This window comes from Podarcis bocagei (genome assembly GCF_964188305.1).
Source record: "Podarcis bocagei genome assembly, chromosome: 4".
NCBI lineage: Eukaryota > Metazoa > Chordata > Lepidosauria > Squamata > Lacertidae > Podarcis > Podarcis bocagei.
Genome location: NC_138128.1, coordinates 2,727,294 through 2,753,543, shown reverse-complemented (window position 1 = coordinate 2,753,543; position 26,250 = coordinate 2,727,294). Strand labels below are relative to the sequence as shown.

The 26,250-nt window shown below is 48.0% G+C and overlaps 1 protein-coding gene across 1 annotated transcript in view; it reads left to right on the top strand.

Moving 5' to 3' along the window:
* Positions 1-26,250, top strand: part of LPP (LIM domain containing preferred translocation partner in lipoma) — a 284,010-nt gene that overhangs the window by 171,172 nt on the left and 86,588 nt on the right. The window contains exons 5-6 of the mRNA XM_081190316.1: positions 1,749-1,871; positions 25,194-25,850. Coding sequence (XP_081046442.1) covers positions 1,749-1,871; positions 25,194-25,850 — 780 coding nt within the window. The remainder of the gene's footprint in view (positions 1-1,748; positions 1,872-25,193; positions 25,851-26,250) is intronic.

Sequence of the window (26,250 nt, the reverse complement as noted above, 5' to 3'; positions counted from 1 at the left end):
GTCTGGTAGTTGTTGTTCTCTTTGACAACTGGTGGGAGGGCGTTCCACAGGGCGGGTGCCACTACCGAGAAGGCCCTCTGCCTGGTTCCCTGTAACTTGGCTACTTGCAGCGAGGGAACTGCCAGAAGGCCCTCGGAGCTGGACCTCAGTGTCCAGGCAGAATGATGGAGGTGGAGATGCTCCTTCAGGTATACAGGACCGGAGCCATTTAGGGCTTTATAGGTCAGCACCAACACTTAGAATTATGCTCAGAAACGTACTGGGAGCCAATGTAGGTATTTCAGGACCGGTGTTATGTGGGCTTGGCGGCCGCTCCCAGTCACCAGTCTAGCTGCCACATTCTGGATTAGTTGTAGTTTCCGGGTCACCTTCCAAGGTAGCCCCACACAGAGTGCATTGTGAGAGATAACTAGAGCATGCACTACTCTGGTCAGACAGTCTGTGGCAGGAAGGGTCTCATCCTGCATACCAGATGGAGCTGGTAAACAGCTGCCCTGGACACAGAATTGACCTGTGCCTCCATGGACAGCTGTGAGTCCAGAATGACTCCCAGGCTGCGCACCTGGTCCTTCAGGGGCATAGTTACCCCATTCAGGACCAGGGAGTCCTCCACACCTGCCCACCTCCTTTCCCCCCAAAACAGTACTTCTGTCTTGTCAGGATTCAACCTCAACATGATTTGTATTACATTTTTTTAAAAATGATATTTATTAAAAGTTTCACAGTTACAGAAAAAAGAAAAAAAGACAATGAAAAGTTACAGTATATCAAAAAATAAAAAGCAAAATAAAAACAATACAGCAAAACAATTAAAAAAAACATTTAAAAACAAAAACATTTAAAAACACATCCATATCTTTGTCTTTCATTTACTTGTTTCATCGACCTCCTCACACCTCCCTTTTTTGTATTCTAATTCAATTAGCTATTTCAGCAAATCCTTTCCATCTTTCTCAATTTTTGTTCTATAATTTACCTTAACACAATCTTTGTATTTGTATTACAAATCTTTGGATTTGTATTACATTTTTTCCTGATTTTCCCCGCTCTCTCTCTCTCTTTCTCTTTCTGAAGCACCCATTTCAGAGGCATCAGTATTCTCGCCACCTTTCCTCCTGCCAGGCCCACAGCAAGGATGGTTGTTTGAGGACAGGGGTGGCAAGCACAGTGCAAAGGCAGAAACACTACAATTCCTCATATATATCTAATTTTGACATAGGTAAATGAAGAGTTGTTGTTTTTGTTTAGTAGTTTAGTCGTGTCTGACTCTTCGTGACCCCCTGGACCAGAGCATGCCAGGCCCTCCTGTCTTCCACTGCCTCCCGCGGTTTGGTCAAACTCATGCCGGTAGCTTCGAGAAGACTGTCCCACCATCTCGTCCTCTGTCGCCCCCTTCTCCTTGTGCCTTCCATCTTTCCCAACATCAGGGTCTTTTCCAGGGAGTCTTCTCTTCTCCTGAGGTGGCCAAAGTCTTGGAGCCTCAGCTTCAGGATCTGTCCTTCCAGTGAGCACTCAGGGCTGATTTCCTTCAGAATGGAGAGGTTTGATCTTCTTGCAGTCCTTCGGACTCTCAAAAGTCTCCTCCAGTACCATAATTCAAAGCATCAATTCTTCGGTGATCAGCCTTCTTTATGGTCCAGAGAATGAAGAGAACTCCCCCACAGGCCATAAATTCACCTCTGACTCCACCTGTCTCCACCCTTAATGCCAAATTCCTTCATTTCTTTGTTCCTTCGCTCTTCGTCTAGGTCAGCGCCGGCGGCAAGACCCTGGAGGAGAGGCGTTCCAGTCTGGACGCGGAAATTGACTCCTTGACCAGCATCTTGGCTGACTTGGAGAACAGCTCGCCTTACAAGCCGCGGACGCAACAGGTCAGAGTTTGGGAGAGATGGCAGAGGGACACAGGGTCCAGCGGCCACACTCAGCCTCTTCTCTCGGACGGGGGCTTGCGTTGGGGCCGTACATTGTCACATGCTGCCTGTTGCATTCAAAACAGACTGTGAAAAAGTGGCAAGGTTTTTTTTTATTTTTCATAAATACCGCGTAGAGCAGCACGCTGGTTCCTACCACATCAGTGTTTCGTGCCTCTATTCTGTTAGCAAACTGCCTTGAGAATGATGCAAGCCACTAGTGAATCCCTCCCCTTTTAGCAGGTGAAAGACAAGCTTTCCCTCAGTCCCTCGCTCTGCTGCCGCCGTCCCTCAGTCCCTCGCTCTGCTGCCTCCTCCCACCCCGGCAAGGGGGAGGGAAAAAACTTTCACTTTTGTGCGTCCCTCCCGGCGTGACGCTGCGCGCTGACGTCACGGGGCGGGGCTTTAATGGTGGTGTGCCGCGAGATTTTTTTCCGGTAAACAGGTGTGCCGTTGCCCAAAAACGTTTGGGAAACACTGCTCTAAACTATGATTATTCATGGACCTTAAGGTCCTCTGTGGGGCAGACCAGGAGAGGCGGTCCCGTAAATACGAGGGCCCTAAGCCACAAAGGGCTTTAGCTGAGATTCCTGCATTGCAAGGGGTTGGACTAGATGTCCTTCGGGGTCCCTTCCCACTCTCAGATTCTATGATTCTGTGAATGCTTGCAGGCCAGGGTGATGGTAGCAGGCACAGCCTTGCTTTCCCCTCCACATTTAAGTGCTATGCACGGAGCCTCTGCACAGATACCTGTGAAGAGAAACTAGGCAATTTGCTTTAAAAGAAGAAGCAACAGCCTCTCTTGGTCGCTGTGCCAGAGAATCTTTCCCTTCTGACTGCCGCTGTCGCTCCTGCGATCTGAGCTTCAAATTGTGCTCTCTCTCTCTCCCCACCCCCTACAGCCCCTCTTTGTTGTCTAATCCCCCCGGGCTGAAAACGCTCTGGAAACAGCTCTGCTATCAGCAGGGTGCCTGCGTCAGCACCGTGGGGTGAAACCGGGGTGAGGTGGGTGGCAGGGATGAGTCACACAGGAAGCCAGGGCTTCGGAAGAGCAGTTTTCTGTTTGTGCACCCAGAAGGAGAGTGTAAGGGGCTGCCCTGGAGGGATGGGACTCTGGGGATATTTTCCTGGAGGAGGAGGAGGAAGAAGAAGAAGAGGAAGAAGAGGGAAGCCCTCTCCCCTAACGCTAGGATTTGTGGGTACCCAATGAAGCTGAAACTTGGGATAATGCAGGATGGATAAAATAATGTCCTTCGTTAACCTGTGGAACTCACTCCCACAAGAGGCAGTGTTGAGCAACAACTGAGATGGCTTTAAAAGAGGATTGGGCAAATTCGCGGAGGAGAGAACTATCGACAGCAACTATCCAGGATTGCTATGCTGTACCTCCACAGTTGGAGACATAAAAAGGGGGGACCCCACTGTATGAAAATATACGTAAGTGGGGGGGAACAGGGGTTCAGGCCCAGGTAAGGTGCAATATAAAGTATAATATATAAAGCAAGTAAGGTTCAACAAATGTACCCGCAATTACAAAACATACCGTATTTTTCCATGTATTAGGCACCTAGAGTTGTTGACTGCCAGTCACCCACCCAGTTGCTGCAGCGTCAGCCAATCAACACTAGCCCTTGCCGCAGCAACCAATAACACGCCCAATAGCCACTGGCAGCTGCGGCAGCAGCCAATCAAACGTCCACCCTATGCACTATCCATGTATAAGACGACCCCCACTTTTTAGCATGATTTTTAAAGAGGAAAAACCTAGTCTTATACACAGAAAAGTACTGTACACCCTGCTTTAGGAGTGCCTCAATAAATTCCCTTCTGGGTAAACATCACCTTCAGAAAAAGCACATATAATTTTTCGCCATTTGGCGATTGAAATCTGACCCATACAACAGAATCAATACTCTTAAGACAAGAAATTAAGTTTGTCCATCTCTTCGGCACGATTGCATCCCATGGGCTGAATGCATCCTTTGATTTGGGTTGCTTCTTGGAACGTCTCTTTCAGAAGCCTCTGGTATTTTTTCTATGTCCACTATAAATGCTCACTAGATGGCTCCCTCTATGCTGTGCCGGCCAGTTTGCAGCAGGCACCTCCCTTGTACCCTTTGCGGGACCTTACTAACCTGACAGGGTGAGTCAGCAAGCTCACAGCCTCGGAAAGTTTGTTTCTTAGGGTTTGGCTTGGGTTGCTGTTGTGTATCGTTCTCAGCTGGAGTTTTCCTCTGAAACTGGGATTTACTGGCCTCCAGTCCTTTTACCACAGCTGCTCTGCCACTTCCAGGAACTTTCTTGCGCCAGAGATTTGAAAAAATATATATGTCATTTTAGTTTTGGACTTGCGCTGATAACTCTGGAGTATGCACTGTATGTTTTGTAATTGTGGGTACATTTTGGTGAACCTGATTTGCTTTATATTGTCCCTTACCTTGGCCTGAACCCCTGTTTTCCTCACTTGTGTGTATCCACATTTGGAAGCAGTTTCTGAATACCGGTCATGGGAAACCACAGTAATCCAGCTGTTTTGGAGTACCTCTCCCATCAGCCTCAGGCAAAAAGCAGAGAAAGCAGTTTCACTTGCTATCGTTTATGAAGGGGCTTCAAAATATTAATGGTCGTTATTCAAGCGCCTACAAGGCATATGAAATGAAATATAAAAAACTCACTTGGTGAACCGGCTAAAAAGCTCACAGCTGACTTTTCCTCCCATCTCATTTGTATCTACCTTCAAAATCCTTTATTAGGCATAACACACCACACATTAACAAACAAACATCATATACAGACTGTATAGAATACGGGCTCAGCGAACACAATTTATCCTAGTCTTATTCTTAACTCCAAGAAATGAATCAATATACAAAGATAATATAATACAACACAGCAACATCACCTACCATTAAAACCACTAAGTCTCTTTATCATGGCCCATTCTTTCTTCATGGACAGCACTTAAAAATTCAGCCGCTATTAAAGTAATTTGATTGTCGCTGTCTGCCAGCAGGTCCTGAACAGTTGGTTGTGTAAAAATCTGTCTATTAAATTTTAGGGCCTCAAATAATTGTTTTCTGGCATAACTGCCAAAACCACAGGAAAAGAATATATATTTGTATCTATGGAACTCCCTCCCACAAGAAGCAGTGACGCTCGCCAGCCTTGGATGGTTTTGAAAGAGGATTGGACAAACTCATAAGGGGGAGAGTGGCTACTAGCCAGGGCAGCTCGGCTCGGCTCGGCCTCTGTGGTCGCAGGCAGCGCTGCTTCTGAATTGCTGGAAACCACAAAAAGGGAGAGCGCTCCCGTGTTCGAGTCCTGCTTGTGTACTCTGGTTGGCCCCTGTGAGGGCCGGGTGGCCTGAGCCCCTTGGGCCTGATCCAGCAGGCTCTCCTTATGTTCTTACCTGGGTGGGGAGAGTTGTCAGAGACATCACCTTGCCAACAAAGGTCCGTATAGTTAAAGCCATGGTTTTCCCAGTAGTGATGTATGGAAGTGAGAGCTGGACCATAAAGAAGGCTGATCGCCGAAGAATGGATGCTTTTGAATTCTGGTGCTGGAGGAGACTCTTGAGAGTCCCATGGACTGCAAGAAGATCAAACCTCTGCATTCTGAAGGAAATCAGCCCTGAGTGCTCACTGGAAGGACAGATCGTGAAGCTGAGGCTCCAAGACTTTGGCCACCTCATGAGAAAAGAAGACTCCCTGGAAAAGACCCAGATGTTGGGAGAGATGGAGGGCGCAAGGAGAAGGGGACGACAGAGGACGAGATGGTGGGACAGTGTTCTTGAAGTGTTCTTTGACCAAACTGCGGGAGGCAGTGGAAGACAGGAGTGCCTGGCGTGCTCTGGTCCAGGGGGTCACGAAGAGGCGGACACGACTAAACGACTCAACAACAACAGAAGCAGCAGCAACAACAATCATCCCTGGCATAAAACAGTGAGGCTTAGTTTCTGCAGCTATCTCTTGGAAGTCTCCGAATTTGTTTCCTATATTATGTTATGTTGCTTTTCTCTTTCTATTCTGCCTTTCGGTCCCAAAAGGCCCCCAAGGCAGCTCATAATGAGCAAACGAATGTGAATCCAAACAATGCAAATGATGCAAACTGAAAAACAACGTTTCAAAAATGGGGGTACTTCCTTTGCTGTCACTTGAGGCTCAGGTGGTCTCAGTGGCACTGAGGGCCTTCCATCAGCTTCGGCTGTTGGCCCAGCTGTGCCCCTATCTGAACAGGGAGACTTAACTTCTGTTGTCAATTGTAAGCTCTTGGTTAGATTACTGCAATGTGTTGTATGCTTGTGAAACATGGACCACTTATAAAGGCCATCTCCAACTCCTCGAAAGATTCCATCAACAGTGTCTCTGAGAATTTTTACACATCACTTGGGAAGACTGGCGAACTAATATCAATGTACTGGAAGAAGCAAAGATCACCAGAGTTGAAGCAATGATTCTTCAACATCAACTTCGTTGGACTGGTCATGTTGTGCGGATGCCTGATCATCGTCTTCCAAAGCAACTACTCTATTCCGAACTTAAAAATGAAAAACGTAGTGCTGGTGGTCAACAAAAGTGGTTTAAAGACTGTCTCAAGGCAAATCTAAAAAAAAAAAAAGTAGGATAAACACTGACAATTGGTAAACACTGGCCTGTGAACACTCCAGTTGGAGAACAGCCTATACCAAAGGTGTCCTGGGCTTTGAAGACACTCAGGACGCTAGGGAGAAACACACTAAGAGTTTGCATGTTTGGCAAACCCTCACCATGATTAACTCCCACCCAGAAACCAATGTCCCCACTGTGGAAGGACATGTGGATCCAGAATTGGCCTCCACAGTCACTTATGGACTCATTGTTAAAACCGTGTTTATGGAAGACAATCTTACTTGGCAAAGAGGGATCGGCAAAGAAGAAGAAAACCTATGAGACTTCCTCTGAAGACAGTTCGGAAACTTCAGCTGGTGCAGAATTTGGCAGCCACTGCGGCAAGACAGTTTGAGCAAATAGCAGCGATCCTGGCCCGACTACACTGGTTGCCAATCGGTTTCCAGGACCATTCAACAGTTCAGGACTGTAATGCCTCAAGGACTGCCTCTCCCCATATGGGCCTAGTGATCACCATCTATTCTAGACCCTTCTTCATGTGACTCCTCCACGAGAGGCCCAGAGGGTGGCAACACAAGAACGGGGCCTTTTCTGTGGTGGCTCCCCATTTACAGAATGCTCTGCCCGGGGTGCCTTCATTACATCTCTTTAGGTGCCAGGCAAAAGTGTCCCCCTTCTCCCAAGCCTTCGGTTGATAAAACAATCTATGGCCTTTTGCGAGAGGGGGTGTTTATTGGCTCGTTTTGTTCCTGCTTTTGTTGTGCATTTTGTGTTCTTATTTTGCATTTTTATGTTGTGAACTACCCTGTGATTTTTGGGGATGTTGGGCAGTATACAAATTTTGATGATGATGGTGATAAAAAACAACTTAGGCAGCAGCTTCGCCTTTTAAGGATCCCTTGCCGAGTGCGTTGGGCTAGGCAGCTGGGAGAACTGGTGCCCCTTGATGGATCCAGCAGTCTCCCCCTCTGTATTCATTTGGCCCAACAGACTGGCCTGTTTTCAAGGATGGGAGGAGTGGGGGTACAATAACATTCCCCTCCCTGGTTTGCACACCTGAGAAGGAGCATTTACACCCCACCTTTCCTTCATACAAGGTGACGTACATCGTTCTCCTCCTCCCACATTTAGCCCCCACAACAACCCTGAGAGGTAGGCCAGGCTGAGAGTGAGTGACTGGCCATCGAGTTAATGGTTGAGTGAGGATTCGAACCCCAGTCTCGTAGGTCCTAGTCTGACACACAACTCCTGGTTATATGCCCTCCCCTATCTGGAAGTTCTCCTCTCAATCTCGGAAATGCGTTTGGCTAGTGTTGTGGTGAAAAGGCACTCTGCATATGCTCCGTAGCGCTGCATTATTCCTTTGTGACCTGGAGCTGTAAATAGGTTCGGGGGCTGAGCTCTGGTGAGCCCCCCAGTGAGACAACGTCTCCATCCTGTGTGGTATGTGAGTGTTTTAGGGAGCAGGGGGAAAGGCAAAACGTTTCGTCTGCGGCGCTGTTTATCTGCCAGACCCTGCTCCCTCCTGGCAGGAAGAAATACATGATGCGCTTTTAAAGCTCCAGACTGCTTTGGAACAATTGCAAGATGTTCTCAGTACAGAACAGTTTAGCTGTGGGTGGAGGATACATCTCTCAGACACTTTGTCAGAGAGCCGTCTGCGCCTCTTCCCTCCCTCTCTCTTCCCTGGGCTTGCTTTTTTAAAAAAGAAACAACACAAAATATATTGATTGCCTTTTGCAGCGCTGGCTGCGTGGAACATATTGAGATCTGTTTGCGGATGTCTGGACGTGCCTTTGCTTTCTGTATATATTAAAGTTTCATTGACTTCAAGAGGAGAAACCAAAACTCATTTTATCTCTCTCTGGATGAGAGAGGTGGGAACTGGTCCCATCCAGAAGGGAGGAAGGGATGGGGCTGGTTTCAGGACGCTGCAGCTTGTGTTCTTATAGAACCCTAGAATTGTTGACTTCGAGGGGACACCAAAGGTCATCTATCCCAACCCCCCGCAATGCAGACATCTCAGAATCCCTGACAGACGAGGGCCAACCACCTTCCATAGAACTGCTCTTACCGACAGAAAGTTCTTCCTGTTGTCTAGTTAGTCCTTTTCTTGTAGCTTGAAGCCATTGGTCCTCCTTTCTGGAGCAGCAGAAAACAAGCTCGCTCCATCTTCTGCCAGCGAGCATCTCTGTTCCTTTCTTCTGGTTCCCCCTCCCTCATTATTATTTTTTAAACCTGCTTTTGTTAATTTCCAAAACAGACCAATCCCACACCTGAGTTCTGGGGGACCATGACTCAGTCGCAGAGCAGTTGCTTTGCATTTAGAACATCCAAGGATCAGTCACCAGCCACTTAAGGGAGCTCAGCTTGCAGGACCTTGGAGAGCGGCTGCCAATCTGAGTAGACAGGGCTAAACTAACTGGACAAAAAGGGGATACGGCTGCCTTAGCAGGCACTTTATTGACCAGTAACCACAGGAAGGGCCATAGGTCAGTGGCAAAGCATCTTCTTTACATACAGAAGGTCCCAGGCTCCGTCCCTGATGACATTTCCACCCAGGACTGCCTGAGACTCCAGAGAGCCAGTTCAAGTCCGTGTATGAGCCTTCTGAGCTCGGTGGCCCATAGGTCTGTACAGTGGTACCTTGGGTTAAGTACTTAATTTGTTCCGGAGGTCCGTTCTTAACCTGAAACCATTCTTAACCTGAAGCACCACTTTAGCTAATGGGGCCTCCTGCTGCTGCCGCAGCCCGATTTCTGTTCTTATCCTGAAGCAAAGTTCTTAACCGGAAGCACTATTTCTGGGTTAGCGGAGTGTGTAACCTGAAGCGTATGTAACCTGAAGCGTCTGTAACCCGAGGTACCACTGTATAAGAGTATCAGCCTTACATGCTGAGCTGGGCTGGTCCATTCTGCATTTTTCCAAATACAGTGGTACCTTGGGTTACAGACGCTTCAGGTTACATACACTTGAGGTTACACACTCCGCTAACCCAGAAATATTACCTCGGGTTAAGAACTTTGCTTCAGGATGAGAACAGAAATCACGCAGCAGCGGCACGGCAGCAGGAGGAGGCCCCATTAGCTAAAGTGGTGCTTCAGGTTAAGAACAGTTTCAGGTTAAGAACGGACCTCCAGAACGAATTAAGTTCTTAACCCCAATATTTCCCAGCTTCTCCCCTCTGCAGCCTCTGAACTATGTCCTTCTGCAAACCACTGTTCTAAATCTATACTGTCTCCCTCTTCTCTGGGAAGTGCCGGAGGAGGGGGGCAGCGGACTCCACCGTTCCTCCTCTTCGGACCAGTCCCTGACAGCAAGTCCTACATTGCAGGGGTTGGACTAGATGACCCTTGGGTGCCCTTCCAGCTCTGTGATTCTGTGGACCCTTGTCTCCAGCTCCCGCCTGCCTCCTGGCTCGTTCCTCTGCTGGCTACCCCTCCCCCCTGCGCTTGCCCTGCCCGCCCCTCCACCTTCTGTCTGTCTGATTTATCTCCCCGCCTGCCCACGCAACATACACACAGTACAAGGAGTTTTACATCTCCAGTACAAAGCTGCAGCGAAGCGACTGACAGCAATGCACAGTATTATGCCTGACCTGACAATTAGGCAGACTTATTACTGTGTCAGCTTGCCAGATGGATCACCTCCTAGGCGGGCAGCACGTTTCGTGTGTGAGCTTATGAATTTGCTGCTTCTTGAGTTATGTTTCCCCGGATTGCCGGGGGGGGGGGGCAGAAGAAAGGGGAAGCTGATTGATTTGAACTCAGCTGCCCCCATCCCCAATGCACTTTCAAGCGTGCTCAATGACAGCGAGGGGCAGCGGAGTCACCCCGAATCCTAGAGAGCATTGATTTGCGCCTTCAGAAGGTTGAAGAAAGCAGCTAAAGGGGTGGAGGGAGAGAGAGAAGGGAAGAGAAGGGAAAGGGGCTGGTTTTTTAAAGTAAAAATAACTCCTTTATCTCACCCACTTGAGGGAAGCCTGGTTTTCACTGGTTTTCTTCAAGCACCAATTCTGACGGGGATCAGGGTTGGAAGTTCAGGAAGAAAACCACCCAAGAGAATCGGGCCCTTTTTGCTTGCACCAGTTGCTGTCCAGGCCAGATCTGATTCCCAGGGAACAGGTGGGATTGTCACACAGGGAGGGATGCCTTTGCCTCCAGCACTTGCAATGATTGAAGAAGTTGGTGAACAGCACAAACTCCATCTTCTGGGTGGGAGATGCAAAGTTCTTAGCATCAGGGCACCTTCCCGTGCTCTCTGACCAGCTTGCACAGCTGCACCCTCCAAAGTCATGGGTGGAAGGCCCACCCCTTGCAAAAGACCCTTGTGGTTATGGGGACCTCGGCAGGGGGTCAGCTTTTTAAAATGGGGAGAGGCACGGCCTGTTTATCTCAAGAGCTTCCAGTGTCTAGGAGAACTTTCCCCAAGCCACACGAAGCTGCCATTTGATGGGCAAGCATCTAACAAAAGAATTTAAGCAGCACCTTCTGGATCAGGCGAAAGGAAGCCCATCTCATTCAACATCCTGTTCCACAGACACCGAACAGGAAAACCAGGATCTGAGAACGAGAGCTCTCTCTCTTCCTGTGGTTTCTAGGAATTGGGATTCAGAAGTGTTGTACTCTCTGAGGCAAACAGAGGGTGTCAAATTTAGATTGGCTTGCAAAGGAACAGGGTCTACTGCTTATCTCTGTGCCCATCCGAGTTGCTCCAAAAATGTGTCTCTTTTCTCGGGTTGTCTTTTGGTGCTGGAGGAGACACTTGAGAGTCCCATGGGCTGCAAGAAGATCCAACCTCTTCATTCTGAAGGAAATCAGCCCTGAGTGCTCACTGGAAGGACAGATCCTGAAGCTGAGGCTCCAAGACTTTGGCCACCTCATGAGAAGAGAAGACTCCCTGGAAAAGACCCTGATGTTGGGAAAGATGGAGGGCACAAGGAGAAGGGGGCGACAGAGGACGAGATGGTGGGACAGTGTTCTCGAAGCTACCAGCATGAGTTTGACCAGACTGCGGGAGGCAGTGGAAGACAGGAGTGCCTGGCCTGTTCTGGTCCAGGGGGGCACGAAGCGGCGGGCACGACTAAACAACAACAACAAAGTATTTTCTATATAGCGGTTACATATGATGGAGGGGGAAAATGTTCATCTTAGAGGAATGAGCAGACAACGTTTATATATTTGTGGAAAGCCACCTGCTAAGGCTGCAATCCTAACCTGGGGTGTGAGAAAGGTAAACAGATCAGTGGGGCTAACATCCCATGTATTTGTCCTGCCGTTCAGAACAGAAAAATACAAAATAAGAATACAAAATGTGCAATAAAAGAAAAACAAACCAATAACCCCCACAAGTACATTTAAAAAGCCATCAGCCAAACGCCTTGTTGAAGAGAGACGCTTTGTCTGCTGGCACCTAAAGATATGTAACAAAGGTGCCAGGTGAATTTCCCCGAGGAGAGCCTTCCGCAAACGGGGAGCCAATGCAGAAAAGGCAATGGAAACGTGTTGCTGAGACGGCTAAATGCACATAAGGTGCGACCATACCGTCTTTTGATATTTCCCGTCCTTATTCTGACTTCTTTTTCCAGACAAAATTGGAAATGAATATAGAATCTACTCTTCTCCCATAAGAAGATAAAACTTTATTCATATTAGCCAATGGCCATAGCAACAATAAAACATTACAGTATACACAGAAAAGGAAATTTAAGAGCACAATTTAAAGTCCTGAATCAGCCATCAGTTAGTGACCCTTATTCCGATTGCCCCTGCTATGAACCTCGCAACCTTTGCTGTTATCTGCTCATTTTGATCTGATAGAAGAAAGGACCTTGTGGCAGTGGCTGAGCGCCCTGGGATGGTTAGTACGAGTGGGGTGATGATCTCGTTCCTCAGGTCTTTGTAATGAATACAAGACAGGAGGATGTGTGCCGCTGTTTTGGTGCTACCATCTCCACAGGGCAAAGACGTTTCTCAGGCGGGACCTTTTGGAATCGACCCTCCAGTACCGCAGATGGCAAAACATCCAGTCTTGCAAGTGTAAAAGCTCGTCTGTATTTTGGGATAATAAGTTTGTGCAGATATGGGGCCAGAGAATCAAAATGTGGCCAGCTCAGTAGCAAGCGAGCAGCTCAGATCTCAATGGCACCGTGTCAGAAAGGGTGGAGCCCAGCATATAACTCAGCCAGCTCCCACTCTTCAACCTCTCCAACCTCCAACCTCTGGCCCTCTGCCGTGAATGCTTTAGTTGACATTCCCCCATTGCAGGGGGTTGGACTAGATGACCTGTGGAGGTCCCCCGCAACTCGACAACCCTACGATTCTATGAGAAACCGAGCCTCGCATTCTGTTCTTGCGCTACTTAGCCAGCCGTTCTCCTTTGGCGCACGGATCTCGTTCAGGGGAATGAAATTGCAGCGGTGTGTCTTCAGAGGGGGAGAACTGGGCCAAATCACTGTGTTTAGCCATTTGGCGAAGCACAAGGCAACCACGCCGAGGCCCTCTGGAAATCTGGCTCGCAATTGCTGGAGATGCTGGTGAGACGTCTTACCAGGCAGCAGATAATTAAATGTAGCATCGGGTCGGGCATGTAATTGCTATGTATCCATCAGCTTGTCTCTGCCTCTAATAATTTCAGTGCCAGAATATGATTTCTGCATGAATATGTTCCATCCCCCTACCCCAGATCCCCCAACTTGCAGGCAAACATGTAAAGGTAGCAGAGATTTCTGCAGATAAAAAAAGCAAAGCATCGCAACTGAGGCACGTTCTGGCTGCCCACCTGCTGAACCCACAAAGCTCCTTGTTGTATGAAAGCCCCCACCTCTCCACCCATCACTAAGAAGGGGAAATTTCCTAGTCTGTAGTAAACCGCACAAGCAAGTGGGATGTTGAGATGACGATGATTGTTGTTATTATATCTGGGTCAGAATAAAATCAGACTATAGAGGGACGGGGGTGGCGCTGTGGGTTAAACCACAGAGCCTAGGGCTTGCCAATCAGAAGGTCGGCAGTTCGAATCCCCACGACATGGTCAGCTCCCGTTGCTCGGTCCCTGCTCCTGCCAACCTAGCAGTTCGAAAGCATGCAGTTCAAGTAGATAAATAGGTACCACTCCGGCAGGAAGGTAAACGGTGTTTCCGTGCGCTGGTCTAGTTTTGCCAGAAGCGGCTTAGTCATGCTGGCCACATGACCCGGAAGCTGCACGCCGGCTCCCTCGGCCAATAAAGCGAGATGAGCGCCTCAACCCCAGAGTCAGTCACAACTGGACCTAATGGTCAGGGGTCCCTTTACCTTTACCTTTACAGAGCCACAAAGATCTCCGTGTGCCCCATCACAGAGGCCATTTTTGCTCACTAGAAATCCAAGCGGCCTCTAGGATCACCAGACATTTGCACAGCTTGGGACACAAGCAAAGCAGCTTGGCATCCTCTGTGGTTGTGCAAATGCACATTTTCTTCACAGCCAGCAGCAGAGAGGTCGGGAGCAGAGAGCTTAAGGAACAAAACCGTTCCAAGCAGTGCTGCCTTCCTCCTGGCATTGAGAGCATCCTAAAAACTGTCTGCTGCTGCCTCAGGCCAGTGGCCTGTTGAGTCCAGTCCCCTGTTCTCACAGTGGCCAACCAGTTGTCCCCGTGGGAAACCCGCAGGCGAGATCCGAGCGCCAGATCCCTCTCCCTCCCCTGCTGCTGCGGTTTCCAACGACTGGGATCCTTTTCATAGAATTGTACAGTCATACTTCATGTTGCATTTGCTTCATGATACGTTTTTTCAGGTTGCGTCCCACGGCGACCCAGAAGTACCGGAAAGGGTTACTTCCGGGTTTCGCCACTTGCACATGTGCAGACACGCAAAATGACATCACACGCATGCGCAGATGCGGCGAATTGCGAAGCGCAGACGCGGCTTGCGTTCTGCTCAGGTTGCGAACGGGACTCTGGAACGGATGCCGTTCGCAACCAGAGGTACCACTGTAGTTGGAAGGGACTGTGCGGGGCCCAAAGCAAGGCCACAGGAGGAAGTGATGAAAGAAAAGACTGCTTCGCACAGCACAGAGTTAAACTATGGAACTCCTTGCCACAGGAGGAAGGGATGGCCACCAATTTGGATGGCTTTAAAAGAGGATGAGGCAAATTCATGGAAGAGGAGAGGGCTATGGATGGCTCCTAGCTAGAGGCAGCATTGTTCCTGAATGCCAGTTCCAAAGCGGGGCCCAAACCCACAGCGCTGAGATTCAGAGCCTCACGTTCTACCAAACTGAGCTATCCCTTCAGTCTAGAAGCACTGCAGCCTGCTTCTTCCTTGCAAGTGGGGAGAGGTGCTCAGTGGCTGCAGGGAGAGAGGAAAGCCATCGGTGCAGGATTCTCCCTTGCCGAGGATCCTTCCTGCCAATGTCACGGCTTCTCCTCTCCCCCCCCCCTTGCTTGTAGTGCGACTAAGTAGCGGTGACGGCATTCAGCGGCTGCCAGCATTAATTATTTCCGCAGGCTCTGTTTACTTTCCTGCGCCTCGGGGGAATGTTGTACGTACAGATCGCGGCAGCTCCCGTTCCATCTCGCCGGCGAGCATCACTGACGCAGCAGTGCTCCCCGGCATCATCCTTCTGCTTCCCTTCATGCGTAGGATTTTTATGAAAACACACACACACACACAAACCCCACCACCCTGCTCTCGTTAATTCGGTCGCATCCACGGCGGGGAAGGACCCCAGGTTACCCCAGTAACCAGCGCTGGCTGGCAGGCTAATCCCCGCCATCTATTCCGGCTCAGGTCTAATGAAATTAGCATGTCTCTGACGTCCGTTCCCAGGGAGGCGATTCTGACGTGGCGACCCCAGCAGGGACCTGCGCCCTTAACAGTTGTGCTCATCTTTGTGGCAGGACCTTGGCGAGGAGCGTGCAAGGATCAGGCCTTGCACGCTTGGCTCGTGGTGTTCGGAACAAAAGGTGCCACGGACCTGGAGCGGAGAGGTTGACGCAAATGCTGCCTGCAGCTTGAGCAAGCCGTATCAGGCCTCCCACGGGCCCCTCCATATGAATTAGAACTCGAGCCTCTTGCTTTTCGCCATCTGCTGTTGCAGCGCAGGTGGAAGGGAAGGGAGCCTGGGCCTGGCGGCCTCGCTTCTAGACAACTGAAGAGGAGAAAGAGAGGCAGAGAGCAAGGCTGGGCTGCAGGGCTGGGTTTGTCCCTTTCTTGGGAGCTTTAGCGCTGCACCCGGTTTTCGTGATTTCTTTCCGATACACATGTTGCCAAGGGGCAGAGAGGGTACCATTCCTCCCCATTGCATAAACAGACAAACACAAACCTGCCATCCACTCTTTCATGTGCTTTTCAGATGCTGTTCTGGGATAATGTAAGAACGAGAGCTTGCAGGATCAGGCCAGTGACCCAAATAGTTCAGCGTCCTTTTCTCGCAGGGGCCGACCAGGTGCCAGCCGAACACCCACAATTCAGGATCTGAGCAGTGGCAGATGTTGGGGACTCAAATTTCAGCAGTGCCTTGTGCATCCCCAATCCCCAATCTCACAGTCCATTCCAAATAATAGTTGTGTCGTCTCTGGTGGCTCCCTGAGGCTCTGTGCTCAGCGCCACCAAACCAGTTGGACCAATCTGCCTCTAATCTGAGCCAGTGCCGGATTTAAAGGTAAAGGGACCCCTGACCATTAGGTCCAGTCGTGACCGACTCTGGGGTTGCGGCGCTCATCTCACTTTACTGGCCAAGGGAGCCGGCCGGCAGATTGGTCCAACTGGTACAGCTTCCAGGTCATGTGGCCAGCATGACTAAGCCGCTTCTGGCGAACCAGAGCAGCACACGGAAACGCCGTTTACCTTCCCACCGGAACAGTACCTATTTATCTACTTGCACTTTGATGTGCTTTCAAACTGCTAGGTTGGCAGGAGCAGGGACCGAGCAATGGGAGCTCATCCCGTCACGGGGATTCGAACCGATGACCTTCTGATCAGCAAGTCCTAGGCTCTGTGGTTTAACCCACAGCGCCACCCAAGTATAAGCTAAATAAGCTGTAGCTTAGGGCCCCACTCTCTTGGGCCCCCCCCCCCTCAAAAAAATAAAGGGGAAAAAACCCCGGATGTACATTTCCAAAATATAAGATAAAAAGCAAATAAAATAAAGTCTACCCACAGCAACAGTGTTTTGTGTTGTGTAGGTTCCTATTTGTTATGTGCAAATGGCCTGAGATACCTATGAGGTCCATAAATTACCATATAGCTTGTATTCAACACAAAAAGCAGCGACAATTTGTTGTTGGCAAAGGACAGCTGGACATATAAAGGGCCCCATGACCTTCTGTAGGGCCTCATCAAACCTCAATCAAACAACTCTTTCCTCCTGTGGTTTCCAGCAACTGGTATTCAGAAGCATCGTAGTCATTGATAGCCTCTCTCCCTCTGCGGATTTGTCTGATCCTCTTCCGCCGCCACTTTCTCCTGCATCAGGGAGTTCCGCAGTTTCACCCTGTTCTGTGTGAAGGAGGACTTCTTTCAGCCTGCCCCGAATCTTCCCACTTCCAGCTTCTTGATTTTGCCTTACAGCCTCTTAACTTCTGCTGCAAGCTGCCCTGGGAACATGAGGTGCGCATCCGGTAAAGGCATAAGCGCGCATTTGAGGTCCAAGACTCTTTTTCCGCTCCCCATCTGCACAGCGCGGGGATCTGGGGCCCGAGACTTCGTAGGCGGCTTCAGAGACCAAAGCTAATCCTTAATGGCGGGGAAATTAATGGCCTACCCGTGTTAATGCGTTAGATAAAAAAGCAGCCAAAGCTTTAATTGAAGTTCATCCCCTCGTGAATTTCCCTTTTCTGGCACAAAAGGCTTGAAATCAGCAGAATGGCCTTCAGGAAGCTTGTTATTTGAATGGATTATTATATGGCTTTTATTATATAACTTGCATCTCATTTCTGTTTAGAGGGAGAAGAGGGGCTCTCTCCCTCCACCCTCCCTGCTCAGATACGGGTATAAATATATCCTTCATGCGAAGAGCAAATTCAGCCCTCTAAAGCAGGATCAGGCCACTTTAAACAGTCATGGCTTCCTGGGAGCTGTAGTTTGTTAAGTGGGTGCTGAGACTTGTTAGGGAGACCCTTGTTTCCTCCCCCCCCCCCCGCTACGATTCCCAGAGCGGTCTAACAGTCAACCAATCTCCTCTGGGAGCTCTGGGAATTGTAGTTCTCTGAGGGGGATGGAGCAGGGTCTCCTAGCAGCTCTCGGCATCCTGAACAAACTACAGTTCCCAGGGTGCTTTGGGAGGGAGCCACAGCTGTTTGAGGCAGCATGCTATGGTTAATGACAACAACAATAATAATTTTTTATTTATTTATACCCCACCCATCTGGCTGGGTTTCCCCAGCCTCTCTGAGCAGCTCCCAACCAAATACTAAAAACACAGTACAGCATTAAACATTAAAAACTTCCCTAAACAGGGCTGCCTTCAGATGTCTTTTAAAAGTCAGATAGTTGCTTATATCCTTGATGTCTGATGATAAGGCGTTCCACAGGGCAGGAGGCACCACTGAGAAGGCCCTGTGTCTGGTTCCCTGTGGCTTTGCTTCTCGCAATGAGGGAACGGCCAGAAGGCCCTCGGTGCTGGACCTCAGTGTCCGGGCTGAACGATGGAGGTGGAGACGCTCCTTCAGGGATACTGGACCGAGGCAGTTTAGGGCTTTTAAGGTCAGCACCAACACTTTGAATTGTGCTCAGAAACATACTGGGAGCCAATATAGGTCTTTCAGGACCAGTGTTACGTGGTTTCGGCGGCCGCCCCCAGTCACCAGTCTAGCTGCCACATTCTGGATTAGTTGTAGTTTCCGGGTCACCTTCAAAGGTGGCCCCACGTAGAGCGCATTGCAGTAGTCCAAGCGAGAGATAACCAGAGCATGCACCACTCTGGCGAGACACTCTGCGGGCAGGTAGGGTCTCATCCTGTGTACCAGATGGAGCTGGTAGACAGCTGCCCTGGACACAGAATTGACCTTTGCCTCCATGGACAGCTGTGAGTCCAGAATGACTCCCAGGCTGCGCACCTGGTCCTTCAGGGGCACAGTTGCCCCATTCAGGATCAGGGAGTTGCTACGTGCTGTGCTGAATTGGGGTTTCTCTGGGTTTCTGGGGGTCACACCTGAGGCATCCCTCCTCCCTCCTGCCTCCTGCCCAGGAAGGACCAGATGTGCTTACAAGCTCATTTTCGGTTTCCGCCAGTGCTGAGTCACCGACACAAAAGCAGGGGTGGAAACGCCTTGCATTTGCAGAAACATGTATGCTTTCCAGAGAATTCTTTCTGCCACCCCCTCTGTTTCTCATGCATTGTGAAAAGAAGCTCTTGTTGAAAGAGACAATGGGAATTTTTTGTTCAAAAGTGGGACACTAAGTACATGGATGGGTGAATATCCCGATTTTGGTTTCTTCCACATCTCTAGATCACTTCTTTTTCTCTCTTTTTTAAGTTCCTCCAAAATCCACCAGCGTTTTCATTCATTTCACAGGATTCACACACACTGCAGGGTTTTAGTTTTTTTTAAATAAAAAAAAACTAAACTAAAAGAAGCCAACCTCTTAAAGCACTTTCCAATGAGAGAGAAAGAGGTGACAAAATTATGGGTAAATGCAGTTAAAAGCAACCATTTGCAGCATTGAAGTGATTTTAAAATGAATTAACTTTTAAAAGTTGGCTAAAGCCTAAGAACAGATTAAAGCACACATCAACACTAATACAAGGTAGAGTTGTATTTTTTTTTTTAAAAAAAATTGTTTGTTTTTTTAAAGAAAGAGACAAAAAAAGGTACAGTAAAGGCACCTGCCAAGTCAAGTGGCAGGCAGTTCCAAAGTGCAAATGATGCACATATTTTCACCCAAGGCACACCCTTTCGCTTAAGCATTTTTCTGAGTTTCGAAGTCATTTTTCTGAGTTCACTTTGTGCCTTATTTCAGAAGGTACAGATCAGGCAGACGGCAGGAAACATCTGTAGGGATTAAAAAAGGGATTTTCAGTATGTGCGGTTTAATGCCGCCAAATTTCTGAGCCATCCTTCCCTGTGATCGTATGGCCTCCTTGCTGTTCGCTAAGACAAGATATTGGAGGGAAAGCCCTTGCTTGCCACTGGTTTTGTAAGACTTCCTATTTATTTAACCAGAATCTAATCAGCCGCAACCGCTGTAATGGCACTCTCCAAACCAAACATAGACAGTAGAGTAGAGAAGCTTCATCATGTCAGTTATCTTCATTTTCAAAATGTTTTGCTGTGGTTAACAGTTGCATTCAGAACTAAAAATAGGAAATGGCAAGATGGAAATTAAAACCAAAGTAAATATCTGGCTGAGCCAGCCTCGGTGATTATGCAGTTTGTAGGATCGAGTGCCAGGTCTTAATTAAGTTTCTCCCCCCCTCCTTATTGATTTATGCTTCATTCTGATTTATTCCCCATAACATTTGTTACTACGTCTCTTTCCCCTGTTTATATTGCGAATGACCTGTGGTTAAAAGCAATAAATTTGAACCCAGCTGAGTTCTATTATTTGTGCATTTCCAGCTTCTGAAGACACCTGTGCTTCTAAATTGCTTCTTCCCACCTAGCCAGGGAAGGAAACAGTGGCAAACCAGTAAACATGTCGCGTCAGGGTCATCCTCAGGGTCGGATTTAGGTTTGATGCGGCCCTAAGCCACTGAAGGTAATGGGGCCCTTTATATGTCCAGCTGTCCTGGACAGATCTCAAGCCATTTGCACAAGTTGCCCTGCAACCAGTCCATGCAGAATTTAGGCACCCTAAATTCTGGGACATGATTTATAACAAAATGAAAAAAAAAAACTTTTTAAATACACCTTCCCAAAGAAACCGGACGCTTTTTTTTGCTAGGGATAACAGGGAATGAATTAAGAAAAGAGGACCACAATTTATTTACGTACGCCACGACTGCCGCTAGGATTCTAGTGGCTCAAAAATGGAAAACCCAGGAAATCCCAACTTGAATGGAGTGGCAGACGAAAACGTTTGAATACGTAGAATTGGCAAAAATGACCTGTAAGATTCGGAACCAAAAAGTAACAAAGTTCGAAGAGGAATGGAGTAAATTTGCTGAGTATATACAGATTAATTGTAGAAGCTTAAAGACTGTAGCAGGGTTAATATAAATCTTGTGACGTGAACAGAGTGTAAATAAGAATCTGTAAGAGTGGATGTTAATTGTGAAAGCCGATGTAGGGAAGGAGGGAAGTCCGGGCGCGATAAATGTTGAATGTAAGAGTATATGTTTTATTTATTTTTGTTTTGGAAAATCAATAAAAAGCATTTTTTTAAAAAAAAAGAATTTAGGCACCCTACATATAGAAAGGAACAAAGCAGTGATATTTTAGGGAGCAGGCTAGCAGGTGGGGCCCATAACTTACACCATGGGAGCCGACACAACACAAAACACTGTTACTGTAGGTAGGTTTTATTTTCTTCGTTATTATCTTATATTTTGGAAATGTACACCCAGGGGTTTTTTTCCCCTCTAATTTTTTTTGGGGGCCCCTAAGAGAGTGGGGCTCTAAGCTATAGCTTGTTTAGCGTATATGTAAATCCGGCACTGGGTATCCTATAAGGGAGGAAGCTGATATTAGGATTTGTGGACATCCAGTGACACTAGGGTTGCCATGGACCTGGGATTTATCAGACATATCTGGAATACTGCAGTCGGAAGCAGCGTCCGGGTGGAAATAATAATAAAAAAATGTATAAGAAAATCTGGACGTAGGGCAGCCCATGTCGGCAGTGTCGTTTTTGGCAGTTTCCCTTTTTAAAAAGCCCAAAAACTTACTATTTTTGGCCAAAAAAGGGGGGAAGGGAGCTCAATAATGTTGCCCAAAAAGGTTTTTTGTCCGGATTTTCACATTTTTGAAATATGGCAACCCTAATGAATCTGAATGCTGGGAAATTCAGGAGAGATGAAAGAAAGTACTCCTTCACACAGCACAGAGTTAAACTACGGAACTCCCCGCCACAGGAGGAAGGGATGGACACCAATTTGGATGGATTTAAAAGAGGATGAGACAAATTCATGGAAGAGGAGAGGGCTATGGATGGGTCCTAGCCAGAGGCAGCATTGTTCCTGAATGCCAGTTGCTGGAAACCCCAGGAGGGGAGTTGCTGGTCTTGTGTTCGAATCCTGCTTGTGGCTTTCTCATTGGGGCAGCTGTTCAGTCACTGTGAGAACAGGATGTTTGACTAGATGAGACACTCGCTTCACCCAGCAGGCTGTGGGGTTTTCTTTAATGTTCCTGTGTCCTGGGATTCAGTGTGTTGGCCACTGTCCACATAGGGACGCAGCTATCTCGCAATGTTTGCCTCATTCCTGTTGCCAAAAAAGCCTGCGTAATTTATGTCTCCAGGAAAGTGTGCCTTAAAAATATATGTCAAGATAAGGTACCAAAATGCATTAGAACGGGCAAAACAGCGTACAGAAACCTGCTGATTAGGACCAGGGCGCTTTAAAATGCTAACATTTCGTGATGGACTACATGGAATTGGCAGAAATGACTGGCAGAATTTGTGACCAGGGAGAAGAGTCGGTGGAGGAAGACTGGAAGAAATTTAAAGACTACTTGCAGAAGCACTGTAAAATTAAGGAATGTTAAAACGATGTCTGATGGAAAATAAGTGGTATTGGTAAAAAGATTTTTAAGAAAATGTAAATAAGGATTGATAACTGGAAAATTGATATTTATAATAGGTTAATATCTTGAGTGAGGATAAATGCTAGAGGGTAAGGACTTGCTGAATTTAATATTTGAACTGGAATACAAAATGGGAGGTGTGAGGAGGTCAAGAAACTAGTGAATGAAGTATAAGATATGAAAATACTAATTTATTTTTTGCTTTGTTTTTTGGTTTTCCTTTCCTTTCCTTTTTTCCTTCCGTTCTTTTGTTAATTTTTTTTGTGTGTATTTTTTATGTGTTTTGTTTTTGTATTTTTTCATTTTTGTAGTTTTTCTTATGCTTAAATTTTGAAACTTTTCATTGTTTGTGAAACTTTAATAAACATTATTTTAAATAAAAAATAAAAAATAAAATGCTAACATTTCCACGAGAACTTCTTTGTTTTGAAAAATATGGAAATGTGGCCAACTGATTGGAAGAAGACGAGACACCAATAGAAACTCAAATGAACAGACCCAATCTGCCCCTCTGCTATTTCAGAGTGCAGGCTGATGCCAGTCGGACTGGGGAGGTGATGCACACTGGCCTGAATTCTCCTCCTTGCAAATATCTCCTTGCACCTAGAAAGCCAGCATGTCAAGGAGAAGGGCAACTCACAACCCCTCTTGCTAGATTCTGGTTTTCTGCAAGGAGGGAATGTGTTTGCACGAGCCGTTTGACACAGGCTGACACGCAAACACGCACAGCCGTGAGAACAAAAAAAAAAAGGATGTGAGGAATCTTTCAGGGTGCAAACCTGTGCCTGTTATTTCCTTGTTGCTTCCTCCAACCGCACCTTTCTTGAGATGCCTCCTCCTCCTCCTCCTGGCATTAATTCCTTTTCTGAGCACCCCCCCCCCCATCCCAAATCCCTCTGCCTTCAAGTTTGGCTCTTTGACAGAGGCTGCTTTGTTCTGCCTTAGTGAGATATCGATTTTTTTCTTTTTAAACATCAGTAGCCGGCAATGCCTTTTAGCTCTTAAAAAACACATACAAAAAGACCTTCGTTTTTCTTTAATGTGGCTTTAACGCCGGGTTTAAAGCAAAGGTGAGCCAAACTTTCCCCTGCATCTAACACCCCTTTCCTACACCCCCCCCCACCGCTCCAAAAACTGCTCCCAGGCAGCGGAGGCAGAGCTTGAGCTCTCTGTAGCTTGATCTCTCCTTCCTGCCAAATCACTTTTTTCTTTTTTGCAGGTGCAACTTGTAAATGAAAGCAGGGAGGGAAATTAACCTGGCTTAACCTGGATTTTATTTTTATTTTTTTTGCCTTTCTCCCAAGAGTCCAAAATGAAGACATCAGCGCTGAATGGTGTTTCAGGAATTTTTAGCAATAGAAATTGCTAAAAATTGGAAAAAAGAAAGTGTGCCAACAAAAAAGGAATGGCAAGACAAACTGTTAGAGTATATTGAACTGGCTGGATTAACAGAGGCAATTAGAGCTCACAGTAGACAAGAGTTTCGAAAAGCATGGGGAAAATGCGGAGAATACTTCACAAAACAGTGCCCTAAAATACATAGCTGGACTTGTTTCGATTAATGTCTGCAGGAGACTTTGTGGATATTTAAGTTATAATTAGAAAAATCTTAATAATTATTCATAAAGGAAACAGCTTATAAGAAGTAAATAAGGAGGCCAAATACAGGATAAAGGAAGTCTTTTATTTGGTTGTTTGTATGTTATGCTTATTGTATGTTATGTTTACGTTTAATGAGGGTGGATTTCTGTATTGGGCTTGTGGGGGGTTTACGTTATGTTGTAAAATTTCCAATATTTTTTTTAAAAAAAGAATGGTGTTTCAGGGAATCACAGAATCTTAGAATTTTAGAGTTGGATGGGACCCTGTGGGTCATCTATGCCAACCCCTTGCAGTGCAAGAAGCATCTCAAATATAATTTAATCCTGGGATTTTAATGTCTGGGGTGAGTGATGACTCTAGATGGGAGGAAATGTCCACTTTCCCCCACTTACAACTAATTATACCATCGTACCTTGGATGTCGAATGGAATCCATTCCGGAAGTCCAGTTCAACTTCTGAAATGTTCGGAAACCAAAGCGCAGCTTCTGATTGGCTGCAGGAAGTTCCTGCAGCCAATCAGAAGCCATGGAATCCCCGTTGGACAGTCAGCTTTTGAAAATAGTTCGAAAACCAGAACACTCACTTCCGGTTTTTGATTGTTCGGGAGTCGGAACGTTCTACTCCCAAGGCGTTCGGGAGCCAAGGTACGACTGTATATATAGGACCCAATTCTACTTTTGGACAGGTCACCGATCTTTAGATAGCCAAAGTCCAGTTGCAGGAACTCATGAATGATGAATGAAACTTTTTTTGTGTCAGCCATCAGCCACAGCAGCAAAGGAACATTGCAATATACACAGAACAAAATAAAACGTCAGTGTTATAAAACAGGGTTTAGGGTCCTGAACCAGCAGTCAAATAGTGGATCTTATTCTGATTGCCCCAGAATAAGATCTTCTTTGGTTGGGACCTCGTGAACAAGGCTGCTCTTAAGCCCTCTTAGCTTGGACAAAACATAAAGGTAAAGGGACCCCTGACCATTAGGTCCAGTCGTGGCCAGCTCTGGGGTTGCGGCACTCATCTCTCTTTACTGGCCGAGGGAGCCAGCGTACAGCTTCTGGGTCATGTGGCCAGCATGACTAAGCTGCTTCTGGCGAACCAGAGCAGCGCACGGAAACGCTGTTTACCTTCCCGCCGGAGTGGTACCTATTTATCTATTTGCACTTTGACGTGCTTTCGAACTGCTAGGTTGGCAGGAGCTGGGACCGAGCAACGGGAGCTCACCCCGTCGTGGGGATTCAAACCACCGACCTTCTGATCGGCAAGTCCTAGGCTCTGTGGTTTAACCCACAGCGCCACCCACGTCCCTAGCTTGGACAAACCAGTACGTAATGGGGCAAATCTTCAGGCGCATGTTATTCCTGACCCGAATTAATGGTCTGTTGCTATTGTCTCTATTCCCACATGCAGGGCTCTGGGATTCCGGGCGGCTCTCCCATCGCTACGCCTCCGATGGCCACCCCAGTCACTGGCCACAAGCGCATGGTCATCCCAAACCAACCTCCCCTGACGGCCACCAAGAAATCGGCATCCAAGCCTGGCTCTCAGCCCATCCCGGTGACCCCAGTCGGCACCTTGAAACCTCAGCCGGTTCCGGCGTCTTACAGCACGGCTTCCACCCCAAACCGCCCGACCTTCAATGTGCAAGTGAAGTCGGCCCAGCCGGCCCCCCACTTCCAGCCACCAGCTCCCCAGTATAGCAGTCTGGCCCCCAACCAAGCGGCTCAACCCGCGTCTTCCCTGGGTCCAGGGCCCTACGTGCCGTCTCAGCCCCGGGCTGCGGATTATGGCTACACGCCCCAAACTGCCCCCCACCCAGAGCCAAGCTATGGGTACGGGGGCCCCCAGGGTCGCTACCAAGAGCCGGCCTACCCCGGAGGCTACGGAGGGAGGACTGGCTCGGATCCATCCTACGTGCCGCAAAATGCCTGGAAGCCGGAGGCGACATACCCTTCTCCCGGGTCTGCGGCCCTGAATCCCACAGGGCAGTACCCGTCGTCTGGAGCCAAGAAAACCTATATCACGGAACCGGCCACCGGGCCTCAGCCCCCTCTGCTGCAGCCAAAGGTAAGAGGCAGCGTCCGACCCCGGGGATGGGTGTGGGAAACGGGGAAGGGCATGGGTCTTGATTCCCACGGGCAGGTGGAGCTGGTGATTGCATTTCTGTACAGTCATACCTCATGTTACGTCCGCTTCATGTTACATTCTTTCAAGTTATTTCCCGCGGCGACCCGGAACTACCAGAAAGGGCTACTTCCAGGTTTCGCCACTCGCGCATGTGCAGACGCACAAAATGACGTCACACACATGTGCAGAAGCAGTGAATTGCAACCCGTGTGTGTGCAAACATGCCGCTGCGTGTTGCGCTCTTTTCATGTTGTGAATGGGCCTCCAGAACGGATCCCGTTCGCAACCAGAGGTACCACTGTATTTCGCTTCACACATTCAGAGGCGCCCCAAAGCGATT